The sequence below is a fragment of the Nannospalax galili genome, unplaced genomic scaffold, assembly GCF_000622305.1.
Source record: "Nannospalax galili isolate Female #2095 unplaced genomic scaffold, S.galili_v1.0 scaffold222, whole genome shotgun sequence".
Taxonomy (NCBI): domain Eukaryota; kingdom Metazoa; phylum Chordata; class Mammalia; order Rodentia; family Spalacidae; genus Nannospalax; species Nannospalax galili.
Window position 1 is genome coordinate 2,273,392 of NW_008348213.1, and position 13,766 is coordinate 2,287,157.

The window sequence follows — 13,766 nt, forward strand, 5'->3', positions numbered from 1 at the left end:
TGTAGCCCCAGCTGTCCTGGAACTCACTATGTAGACCAGGCTGGCCTTGAACTCACAGAGATCTGCCTGCCTCTGCCCCCTGAGTGCTGAGATTAAAGGCCTGTGCCACCACGCCTGGCTCATTTGGAATTTTTAATAGCTTCTTATCTTCAGGAATTAAAAAACCAGATCCCAAACTCCTCAGCATGGCATTAAAATTCAACAAAAAAAGGCAGCCTTAGCTGTTTAGCTCTGACTGTCCTCTCCCATCCTCAGGTACTTCTTTCAGATATTAAAGCAATGGAGTGTGTTACTGAATATGTTAAAGCTGTAGTGAAATGTTTCTTCTAATCATGTAGTTATTAAAAATTTTTAAAATAATGATAAAAAATAATTCTTCAAAGCATAAAAACTTACTCCTTAATAATTAGTAGATGTGAAAAACATTACCATTGACATCTACCGACTTTATATGCGTGCTCAGATGCCAAGGAGCTCAGAAAATAACCGACCCTAACTAGCAATAGTCAGATATATAGAGATTAGAAACCCATGTGCATCTTAGTATCAATTATATTAAAAATTAATTTTTCTGTATGAAGCTGTATTTTAATAATGAAATGGAAATCTTTTTTAAAGTTTAAAATCTCATTTAATTTTATGTGTTATAGGGTTTAGACAGCCTCAGCTACATAACAGATTTGAGGCCAGCATGGGCTACATGAGAGTCTGCCTCAATAAAAAAAAAAAGTTTCAGTAGCATGCACAAGGCCCCAGTTTGATCCCCAGCACCATAAAAAAATATTGTACCAAGGCACACATAACATTAAATTTACCATCTTAACCATTTTAAATGAAGTTTTAATGGTTTAAGGACATTCACAGTGTTACACAAACCATCTCTGTTATTCTTTGTATTATTTTAATGGTTTCTTGAGTGATAATTAATATGCAATAAATTTCATGTGCAACTGGAAAAAAAATGAGTTTTCCTGTATGAAACAGTGTATTTTTAAATAACTTTTAAAGGTTAAAACCTCATTCAATTTTATGTCTTATAGGGTTTATACTGAGTTCAATATTGTATAACTGTATTAATTCAACTGCGAACCTAAAAGTTGACAGCCAATTTTGAAAGAGATGCATCTTTGCTGTGGAAATTGTTATTGAATATGCTAATGCTGTAATGAAATGCTTCTTCTAATTATGTGGTTATTAAATAAATAATTTTTTAAAAAAGCAATGATCACTGCAGCATCAGTATCTGCTGCTTTTCCCTTGCACACCCGTTTCCTTTAGCTAGTACCATTGCTCATATCTGCTCAATCTGAATTCTTCTGCTTTCTCCTTCCCTACTCAATCTCCCAGATTAATGTCAATGCTAATATCATATGTGTACATGACAGCTTTCAGATGCATGCATCTCTCACCCTACCAGGACTCTGTAAATAGGTACCCTCTTTTCTAAAGCTTAATATCACTATCACATGGCAATCTGTTCCAGAGAGCAGACACTGCCACAAATGTTTGCAGCTCTGAGCACAAATGAAAAACTAAGAGCTGACACCTATTAAACTCTTGATTCTTCCTAATATTAGAATTTCTTAAAAAACAAAAAACGGTTAGCCATATCCACAGATGATCCAAGCACTTATTCCACAAAAACAAATGTATACAAAAACCTCTACCCAAATACTTAGAGCAGATTTACTCATAATGCCTAAAGGTAGAAACTACTCAGATGTCCTGAAGTAGGTGAATGGCTAAACGAATTGTGGTATGCCCATACAATGGAATACTGTTCAGCAATTTAAAAAAAAAATTAACAAGTAATTGTTACTTACAGCAAGTTGATGAAATCTTGAATTAGGGTCACTAAAAAGGAGACTCAATCCCCAAAAGTTACATATTCTGTGATTCCATTTATATAACAAGTAATTTCAAAGTGAAAAATTTAAGAGAAATAGAGAACAGATTACTGCTTGCAGGGGTTAGAGATGGTGTGTATGAGGAGGTGAGGCAGGGTATGGCCATAAAAGAGACCCTTATAGTGATAGAAACACTGCATTTTGTCAATATCTTGGTTGTCATATAGAAATACAGCTTGGTAATGTATATCAGTGCAGGAAACTAGGTCAAGAGTATAAAGGACCCATCTGCATCATTTCTAACAATCCATATGCATCTACAATTATCTCAAAATTTAAAAAACAATAAAAGTAACTGTTTCCAAAATCTCAACTGAGAAGTAGAGACTAAGTACAGAAGGACCTCACAGATACTATGGTTTCAAACAGCAGGTCTCAGTGTACTCAATACCATGGGGCTTTGCCCACAGGGGTGAAGAGCTTTCATTTTGGCCCATATAAAGGAATAGACTTCTACATATATGAAAACCATTTTCAGAAACTTGAATGGCAAAAGAAATGTCAAATAAAAGAAAAAGGTCTTTGCCTAGAAAGCTGAGTGGGAGCCCTGGATGAGAGTGCACCTTCAAAAGTACTGACTACAGCTTCTGTGGACATGGGAAACAGCCACTGATCTGTGAAATCTGATCTATTTGCCATTTAGATCCATGTGACTCAGGGAGGCTGGCTTCATAGCTAAAAATACAAGAAATCTGCAGCTTGGTAACTTGGCTTGTGGGTTTTTATTCAGATACTGCACATTTGGAGGTAGTGGTTTTCTATTTATATCAGTCAGGGGCAAAGGAGGTTCTAGTACTCAAGTGATGGGTTGAAACCTAGAAACAAAAAGATCTCAAGATTTATCTGCGAATATACATTTTATTTGGGAGCTACACAATACCATCAGTACGAGAAACATGAGCTATGAAGTCTTCGCAGACTAGAATGTTGCCCTACTGAATATCTGCCCCAAAAGAGAACAGAGGGAGTCATGAGCTATTAAAGTCAGAGTAGGGTGTGGTAGACACATGAGTGACCAAGTACCACTCCGACTGGCAGCTCTGAGTCTGAAGAGAGGGTGTGGTGCCTTGGTCCTGGCTTTTCTTTACTCTTGCACAGTCCCACTCAGTATTTCCCAGTAACACTCACAGCCATCACAACTGGTCAGCATGGCAGCAGATTTTAGGGTATCAGTTCTTAAACATCCTGATTCCTACCCCAGAGGTTACTTAGAGATATGGAGACCTTTGGGTGGTTTCCGCCAGAGACCTGCCTGGCAGCCCTATTGCTGCACTCACCCATGAGGACACTCAGCAACTTCTGCACTCTGGAGTTGACACCCACGATTCGGTAGAGTCCTTGCTCATTGATCCCTGAGAAGAGAAACAGCGATGATTTAATTAGATGCCCATCAGAACACAAGTCAGGCCAACAAGGCCAAATGCTCTTTTATTTTTCCTTCATTTTCTCATTCCTTCTAAAAGCTGCTGTAATTAAAGTTCCCTGTCACTCAGCTCAGCTCTTAGCAAAGGAGTGGGATTTGGTACAGCTGTCTAGGATTTCACGGATGTGCTGCACACTCCAACCTTTGCCTTAGCCGTCATCAGGGGGAAAGAAACTTTCCTCTTCTCTTGCCAAAGGCAGTGGATGGAAAACTTTAAAGATGCAAAATAATTTTAAAGATGTCATATTTAACAAATTCTTATACTTAAAAATCCAAAATGATATGACTTTTTAAAAAAAATCACAGAAGATTAATAACTCACCATTTATTTTTACATGTAGTATAAAAATACTAAGGTTAAGGAAATTTTAAATCTTAGGAAATGTTAGTCAAGACTGAGAAATTAGAAAATCCAGTCAATTATAAAGACATATTCTTTAAAAGTAAACAAAAGACCATCTTCATTGGCCCCAGAGAGAAGCAGTTAGAGCAAAGGAGTACACTTTAAAATACCTGAACAGAGAACTCAAAATGCAGTACTTTAGTTCATTTACACGCATGGATTAAAGCACAACAGTGTCATTACAAAAAGGAGCAACTCTTACACATGTGCAAGTATATGAGTGCAATGTATATGCATGTTCATGTATGTGTAGGTACATGTGTATACATGCATATGGAGACGAGAGGAGAACCTTGGATGTGATCCTCAAGGATGCCACCAACCTCTTTTGAGTCAGGTCTGTCACTGGCCTGGAGCTTACCAATTTGGCTGCACTGGGCGGCCAGGGAGCTCCAGGGATCTTCCTGTTTCTGCCTCCCTAGCCATGAGATTATAAGCACATATCACTATACCTAGCATTTTTACATGCATTTTGGGGACCAAACTAAGGGCCTCATGCTTTACTGAATGAGCTCTCACCAGACCCAAAAGGGAAAAATTCAGATCAAGCTTTCCGTCTCTTGGTGCCAGTCCATCATATCTTGCACCTCCCGGTAACTGGTCTGCTTACTTTCTGATCCCCCTATGAACTTTTTAGTGTGTAAGTCAGTTCACAACACTTCCCTTAATACCTTCTAATGAATTCTTACATGCAGACTATAGTCAACACTTCTGAAGGTGGCCTACAAGGTCCAAATGACACATCATTCTACCCTTCCTACTAATATACCAACCTTTCCCAGCCTCATTTCAGCTGCTCTTCTTCCAGATCTTTGCCATCATTCAGGTCTCAGCTTAATGTGACCTCTTTGATGTAATACACTCCACAGCCAACATATTGCATTGAACAGCAATGATAATACCCCAAATTATCTTTTCCCTTAAGTCTTCCTGAAGTGTCTTCAACAAAATCTTCACAAAAGCAGGACTCATGAAAAAAAAGAAAGTGGTCTGGAATGATACAGGCTGATAGCTGAAAAGGACCTGGACTTATAAAATCATGACCACCATCCTTCATGGTTCATGAATTAAAAGGGCTGGTCAAACACCAACAATGGGTCCCTTATGACTCAATGGCAGAGAATTTAGCCACTGACATGCTAGCTTGAAGGCTTGAAGGTCTAAAGTGACTCTATGTCTTTTGTTCTTGTGCTCTTCTAGGACTTCATACAATCCTAACTCCCACTGGAGAATAACTGATAAATCCCAGAGAGTATGGGGTTTCTGCTCATCTCTGGTCACCACAGATATGTGTATAAATAAATGAATGGTAGTAGGGAAATAACCATTTGCTTCAACTGTTTATACAAAAAGGGCATTTAATTCCCAGTGTCCCTGTTTTTTCTTTGTGCTACATGAAAACTTTCTTAGAAGTCAAAATGTCATTTTCATCCTTATTTGAGAAGACAGACAATGAGGCAGAGACTAGGAAACCACACCAATCCGTGACTTCTTCTCCTTCTTCTAGTTTTGACTTCAGGGGGTGCAGGTGGGGTCCTTCCAAGCTACTGGTTTGCAGTGATCACAGATCATAAGAATAGTTTTACATGATTAGGATTCCTTCTTGGTTGGGCTGCTGAAAACAGGCAAACAGGTAGGCTGCCTAACTAAGTACATGAGCTTGCATGTATGTGCTTCTGTTTTTGCCAACCCCGTCTACAGTTCTTGTTTCCCTTCCATTTCTTCTTTTTTTTTTTTTTTTTTTGAGACAGAGTCTTACTATGTAATCCCAGATGGCCTCTAAGTCTCAATTGTCAGACAAGTACCAACACACTGCTTTTATTCTTTTCTTTTAAAATGAAAAAGTTAGCTCTAAAAAATTAGGAAGTACAGCTAAGGCAAATCAAGAGAAGACAGAGAAAGTCAGCAGAGCGCCACTAGCAGTACACCAGACCTGTGTAGAGAGACCTGCTCCTCTGCTGATTCCACAGAACCGGTTCCAGCTGGATAGTCATTTGGTAAATTGCAGTTTTTCATTTAATGTACATAATTAGGAAAATATTGGATGTCAAAAAATGTATTTCTACTGCATTTTCAGTGATTCACAATATTTTACTCTATGAATGAACTACTCTCAATTTAACAAAGCTTAAGACATTTGGCTAGTTCCTGATTTTACACTTTAACCACATAACCGTGTAAACATCCTTTTGGCTCAATGTGACTGAAATCCTTATTTTTCAAGATCAATTTCCACCTACTTCTACTTGCCATCCTTTGGATTTTATGTATCTCTGAAACCTGTTTTAACTTTTTGTGGAAGGAAGTCAAGGAAAAATAAGCAAACATTTAAAAAATTATGTATTTCTGCATGTTAAACTACTTTGGGGGGCTGGAGAGATGGCTCAGTGGTTAAGAACACTGTCTGCTCTGGCAGAGAACCCAGGTTCAGTTCCCAGCACCCACATGGTGGCTAACAACTGTCCAGTTCCAGGGACTCCAACCACCTCTTAACTTGCACAGGCACTGCATGAAACAGGTACACTTACACATATGCAGGCAATATACCTTCACATATAAAATAAAAATAATACATGAAATATTTTAAATATAACTACTTTGGAAAGTAAACCCTCACTAGACATGCAGGTATACATATGCAAGACACTGAGAGTATGTGTGCTTTTCCCTCTCCCTTTCTATTTCTCAACAAGTAAGGTTATGACCCTGAAGACAGAATTTCTTTCAAACAAATACAAAGGGCTACTTGGTAGAAAGACTGAAGAATAAATGTCACATCTCTGACAATGGCTCTGATCAAACCCAGTGGAAAGATGGTTAACAGCTTTTCTCAGAGTCAGAGTAGGTCAGGGTACTCAAAATTCCACACTGTCAGAACAGAAAAAACTGTTGTGTGTCAGACTGTGGTGAACCAACCTCCCTGGATCTCAATGTCCTGCTCTGATAGACATGGAGAATGTCAATATGGAGCAGGAACCTGACTCCTTCCTTCTCCCTCCCTGATGGTCCTCAGGGGACTAGTTCTGCAGAGCAGAGTTCCTGCACCTGGGGTTCACAGACTCCTAAGACACTGAAGTCCAGGGGTCTATGAACTAGATAGGAAAATTCTTTATTTTCACTAACTATAACTGACATTACACATTTCCTTCCATTACGCTTAGAAGCAACAAATCTCAGCGGTGTTGGCAGTACCTGCAACATGATCCCAAATCAGATATTTTCGTAACACCTTATAATTATTAGAAAACTCTTGAAATATTGTAGTTTCTAGACTATGTCAGTTATCAGACCCACCACTAGAAGTTGTTAAATAAGTTGTAAGCCAAGAAGCATCTACTACTGACACAGCTGTATCTTCAAGTATTTTAATAACTGAATTTCAGTAACTGGTTTCTATTTGTATACATGTAAAATATTCTCATGACCAGCCAAAGAAGCATATGACATGAAATCGGTTGAAATGCCTGCTTCAGACTAATGTGACCTGTTAGAAACAGAGGGACAATGGCACCAGGGGAATTAATGAGTCACTTAAAACCAGCAACAGCAGGTAGTGGATCTGCCCCTCACCAGATGAGCCACCTTCCATGAGAACAATGCCATCTGTTGGACTACTTTACCTCTGGTTTCTACCGCATGGATGCACCTCCTGATTATGCTGAAGCCAATGCTGTCCAACTGTGCAGCTGAAAGAACAAGAAAAGTACAGTCAAGCCTTGGCCTTGCAAATCAACCTCAGGGTAGGCTTCGCCAACCCATGAAAAATTAACAGCATAGTGTGGTCACTGACCCTCTCCCTTTTCCCATGAGGAAATAAAGAAATTTAAAACTTTTTAAAATTTTATTTTTTTTATTTTATGTGTATGCGTGTATTGCCTGCATGTAGGTAAGTGCACCTGTGTTGTGCAATGCCCGCAGAGGTCAGAAGAGGCTATCAGATCCCCTGGGACTGGAGTTATGGACAGTTGTTAGTTGCCATGTGGGTGCTGGGATTCAAACCTGGGTCTTCTGCAAGAACAATCAGTGTTCTTAACCATCTCTCCAGCCCTCATAAAGAAATTTTTAAAAAATTTATCTTAGTTGTATTTTTTATGTGTATAAGTTATATTGGCTTCAAGTGTATAAGTGCAGCCCTGTCATGCAATGCCCATGGAGGTCAGATCTGTGCTGGGAATGGAACCTGGGTCCTCTGCAAGAGCAATCAATGCTCTTAACCACTGAGCCATCTCTCCAGCCCCAGAAAAATAAAGAAATTTTTAAAAAATTTAAATAGCTGGTATTCACTGAGAACTTACTATATGCCAGATACATGCTAAGTGCTCTGCACCTATTACCTTATTTAGTTCTCACAGTAACCTCAGCTTTATTTCAGTTTATAACTGAAGTGTATAACAGCACAGAGTAATAGACACCTTTGAGTTGACTAGCAGTCTTCTCCATAAAGCAAAATGGAAGTGCTTTACCTACATTATGTCTTTTAATTCTGGCAAGTCCTCTAGAATGGTGCTATTATTAGTCCCATGTTACAGATGGAAAAATTGAGGCTTGGAAAAGCTAAATATCATAATCAAAGTTGCCAAGTTAACATGTAGAGACTTGCTCCAGGGCCCAGATCACCAAAATGCCTTAAATATGACTCTGAGTTAAAGTATAATTCTATTCAGTTGATTATGAATAAGGGAAAAATAGAGGGGAAATTGAGGACAGAAGAATGACCTAAAAACATTAAAACAGCCAACAACAAAGAACCCACCTGAACTAGAGCCACTGAGGCAGTAGAGCAATCTTCTGTGTGGCATATCAACAGGTGGCGATAAGATCCTCCATCTGCTAGTGCCACTAGTGCCACTCAGACAATGAAACCCACAGTAACAATTTTTTCCACAAAGGAGAACCAGTTTCTAACCAGTAAAAAGGAGGTCAGAAATCTGCCAAAACTCAGCCCTAGGCTTTGGCTACCCAGTGATAAACTGCATGACCACCTATATAGGTATCAATTTATTTTTGATCTCCTTGGACATTAGGACAAAACATTCTACAGCTTCCTGTTCATAGTGAAGAAGGAAGTGGTCAAGAGTAGGAAAGTAAGGACCTGCCTGAGACAGTTAAGTGGGTAAAGGTGTTGCCACCGAGTCTGACAATTTGGGTTCAATTCCTAGAACCCACATCATGGAAGAAGAGAACCAACTCTTGACAGCTTGAGCTGTCCTCTGCCCTTCACACACATGTTGTGGCACACACTCATGTGCTCTCTCGCTCTCTCTCTCTCTCTCTCAAATAAACAAACAAATGATAGATGGATGATAGATGATAGATAGATAGAAGATAGATGATAGATAGATTAGATAGATAGACAGACAGACAGACAGATGATAGATTAAGTATTTACAAATGATTTTGCTATCTAAAGCAAAAAAAATAAAATTAAAAGACCAACTTGGCATGTACGTGAAATGTGAACTGGGGTAGAACCAGATCTAATTTTTACTATCATCCAAATGAAGACTTAGAAACCATGAAGTTTTAAAACAAACAAAAAGGTTAACCCCACGTAGAAAGTAGCCAGGCATGATGGATCATGCCTGCAATCCCAACATGTAGAAGGAGACAAGAGGCTCCTGATTTCAAGGTTAGAATTTGTTTGCCTCAAACAAACAAGCAAATCAATATGAAGACTATCCAAAATCAAACTAAAAGTACCATTAATTTCCCCAAACTTCTCTTTCCAAATCACAGCAGCTCCTGTACGTACATGCATAGTCACTGCTTAGTGGCACTTTATAAATGCGTTTAGCCTATAGGATAATAAATAAAGCACCAGAAGAGACATAGGAAAACAGCATTTCCTTGGCTTTAAAAACCATTTTCTTATTCCCCTAAAATAATAAAGAGCATCCTAACTCCTACCCTTGAATTTTCCAGTATGAACCAAGTATTTCTTCTTAAATACTGTCATTTCAAGCTTTCTGACTGAAGCTGAAAGACAGACAAACACAATTCTTACCAATGAAACTCAAGCGCTTCAAATGCAATACAACTTACAAATGCACAGCAAACACATGCTGGAACCCAAGAGAAAAATCTTTGTTTTAAATTAACAGTTTTGTTAATATATAATTCACAACTCATAAAGTTCAGCTGTTGTAAGTATACAGTTTTGCTATTTCCATATGTTTATAAACTGCATCAATTATCACTGGTCCCAGAACATTTTATTGCCCCCCTGACCCACAAGAAAAAAAAAACAAAACAAAAAACAAAAACCCACACCAGTGTTGATCTCCACTTTTCTTTTCCCCACTTCTCATAAGCATGAATCTACTTTCCTTCTTTACGGCGCAGTTGCCTTTTATAAACACTCCACATATACGACATCATAAATGTGTGGTTTTTATATCTAGCTTCTTTCACTTATGTTTTCAAGACTATTATGCAGCATTAGATCTTCATTCCTTTTTAAGGTTCTATTAATATTCCACTATATATACATATCACATTTTGTCTACTCATCAACGATAGACATCTTGGTTGTTTCCATTTCTGGCTATATGAATATCTGTGTACAGTCTTTGTATAGACACATATTTTCATTTGTCTTGTATATGTATCTATAAGTGGAATTGCCAAGTCATAGGATAAGCCCACACTTAACTTTTTGAGTAACTACAAATTGTTTTCCAAAGTAGCTGTACCACTTTATGTCCCCACCAGCATATACAGGGTTCCACTTTCTCCACAACCTTGATGACACTGGTTACTGTCTTCTTTGTATTACAGACATCCCAGAGGCAGTCAAAGCTATCTCAGTGTGGTTTTGTTCTATACATCTCTGATGACTAATGACACTGGGCATCTTCTCGTGTGCAGAGGATGATTTTCATTCCTTTGCAAAGTAGTCAGAGCAGAGCCAATGGGAAAGTATGTGTCAGGCAGGGAATTATCTTTTTGTGCTTAATGAGGTTTCCAAAATATTTATAAATGTGATTCCATAGTCAGTTGAAGCCTTTAGCTCTTTGTTTGAGAGGTACTTCAGAGAAATCTTTACAAAGGCATAGTAGTCAGAAGTTTGGGGTGGGGGGGGGAGAACTGCTGTTGTATACTGAACTCTGGGGAGCTGCTGAGACAGATTACAAACTTAAGTAAGAGCAGGATTGTGAACATGGTCTTCTCCTAAGCATTGATGAACTTCATCATGAACAAGGACCATTTCCTTACAACATTATAAGTTTTGGAAAGTCAGAACTTGGCAACTGAGAGTGAAGGCTCTAGTGCTTAGATGAGCCATCAGCCCAACAAGCAGAAAAAAGTAACACCACGTTGGACATAACCTACAGGCCAATCAGTCCTTGAGTCTTTTTTGGAGACAATGTAGTAAGTGAGATCCTTTCCTGGGCAAGTGCTGTACGAATGAGAAGAATGCAATGGAACTTTCCAAATATGTCCAGAAAAATTTCTATTTTACTAACCTACATTAGCTGTTGGTTTTCCCTAGCTAGTGCAGTTTCTCCAATTCGTTAAAATCAAGCAAACTCCCTTTACCTGATGTTACACTAAAAGGCCTTATAGTTTACACAGGTAATGCTGTATTTGTCAGTACATCTTAATTGTTTAAATTAGAATGCATAGAGCATTTACATACTGTAGAGCTAAACACTAGGAGCTGAAAATAACTCTGCTAAGCCTACTTTGTACATTGTTGATAACTACTTAGCTTTGTAAGCAGATAGAATTGTGTTAAGAAATGGACCCACATCAAAGGTACTTATGAAATACAGTTTAGCAATCACTGTTCTAAATCTCTAAACCAGAACTAATGGAAGTTCTACATTGTCACTGCCTCACACTTTCCCATCTCTGTCTCTTTGCCTCTGTTTCTTCCTTTACACACACACACACACACACACACACTCACACACACACACAGAGTTTGACTTCTACTCTCATCCACTTAATTTCCTGCTGACATCACAATTAGGTTATTAATAATTAACAAGTATATATTATTTAACATGGACTGAGTGCCATTAATGTGACAGGGACCACACTACACACCTATGTAGAACATTAATTCTGATCTCAGCCCAGTGAGTTCATAATCTAAGCTAATTGAGATCTAGTCTGCAAAGTGAATTCCCACTAAAAGGTTTAGAACACTGTCACCACAGAGTTGAGTTTGCAAATGACTGAGAAAGTGGCCCGCCAGATGGAAGCGGCTGTCCTTAATCCCTTCAAGCAGGTGATTTGGCTCATTCACTGAGCCAGGGCTTAGAAAAGGTCAGGGATTTATTTGCAATTTCTGTATCCTTATAATCTCCAGAAATAATCTCTCATTAAATATCGACTAGGTTTGCATTATTCCCTTAATTTGACTTGCAATGAGGAACTGTGGCTCCCAGGCCCAGCATTCCCTATCCTGGAAGTTAAAACTTAGCTTCTCCTCCCTCTGTCAGCCTCAGGTTCACTGGGCCAGGTTTACACTAGGTAACCCACACTGTTGACTTATAATTAATATTGGCAGAACACACACAGAAGACCCAGGCTGAACTCTCAAGTTAGAAAGGTGTCATCCTCTTTGAAGCCTTTTCTCTGTCTTTTCTTTTTGGAGAAAGAAAAGGGTCAGGGTCACACAAATCCATTTTGTCAAAGCTCTGTCAAGAACATGAGAATACAGGAGAGATGGGCACATGCTTGGTCAACTTGTTGAGTCTTAGAGTAAAACCTAGAGGTGGGACGGGTAAATGATAACAGTGTGGGTTTGGACTGTCATTCAGATGTGAACTCCAGGAGGGGAAGTAGGTGAATCTGGACTGTTTTACTGCAATGGGTTGACAGTAATAATACATGGTAAGGTAGAGTCAATTCCTTTTCTTGTCTAAAAGGAGGAGGTTGGTGGTTCAGACAGAAAGACACAATTCTACCACAAAACTGCCACTGTCATGCTGTGAAACCCAAAAAGTCACTGTCATGAGCTTCTGGTACCTCACCTAGATAACTCTAAAAAATATTATGTAGGTGGCAATGGTGGTGGCAGTGGTGGTGGCACGTATATGTGACAATTATAACGAAACCATGAGTACCACTCTTCCTTTTCATTCCTCCCCCGTACCCAACGTATCACCAAGTCTCCATATTTTCTCTTAATGTTTCTCAATTTTGTCTAGATTGCTCCATCATCATTGTCTTGGTTCTGTTACAATGAAAATGAATGTTAGGGTTAAAATGAGTGTGAGTTAAAACAGTGAGGGCAGGAACACTGAGGAAAGTAAATAAGAGGGCTTGCAGTTGAGGGTAAGAGGAGGAGGGGGATTGGGGAAAAGACCAGAGGCAGTCTTCACAGGCTCCACTGTCTTCCAGTAAGTCCCCATGAAGAAGAAGTACAAGGCATCATTACCTTTCCCCTTGTAAACTTCTCAACTTTATGGGTAGTTATGACTTTAAACACATTTTTGCATCTAATGCATGTAATTCTAACAGAATAAACTATGGGTAGGGATAGCTTCTCAGAAAGCCTCTGCCTGATCGAGGAAGCAGCTCACCTCAGACCACACCAGAGATGGGCAAGAAGAGGAGAAATGGGAGGCCAAGATGTCCAGGTCCGAATACCAGAGGCAGCCCTTTTCTACCTCCACTCTGGAGGGTGAACTTTAATTTTGCTTTCTTGTCTAATGAAACAAAACTTGACTACTTGTTGGTCTATTTTGTCCCAATGCAAATGATTCTCCCTTGGGAGCAAAAGAACCAAAACTACTGCTGTGCTGGGACCAGAGGGACTGCAGGAGGGGTACATCTCTTCTCACGCATACCAATCCTTCCTCTGTCATCTGTCGCCAGGATGACTGCAGCGACCTCTGAGTTAGTCTCCACATTTCTTCTGGCTGCCTGCTATCTCTCTGCTACCATACTGTCTCCATGAACTTGACGGTAATAAAACCACGTCACCTCCCTTATAATCTGTCAATGGCACACCCCATTAAGTGAGTTTCCTCTTTTCAACAATGACTCATCTGACTGATTCTAAAACAAATGATATCCA

At 39.2% G+C, this 13,766-nt stretch overlaps 1 protein-coding gene across 1 annotated transcript in view; it reads right to left on the bottom strand.

Moving 5' to 3' along the window:
- LOC103743570 (rho GTPase-activating protein 26) overlaps positions 1 to 13,766 on the bottom strand; it is a 422,060-nt gene that overhangs the window by 229,658 nt on the left and 178,636 nt on the right. The window contains exons 13-14 of the mRNA XM_029569236.1: positions 7,354 to 7,419; positions 3,185 to 3,259 (exon numbers count right to left, since the gene is read on the bottom strand). Of these exons, the coding sequence (XP_029425096.1) occupies positions 3,185 to 3,259; positions 7,354 to 7,419 (141 nt within the window). The remainder of the gene's footprint in view (positions 1 to 3,184; positions 3,260 to 7,353; positions 7,420 to 13,766) is intronic.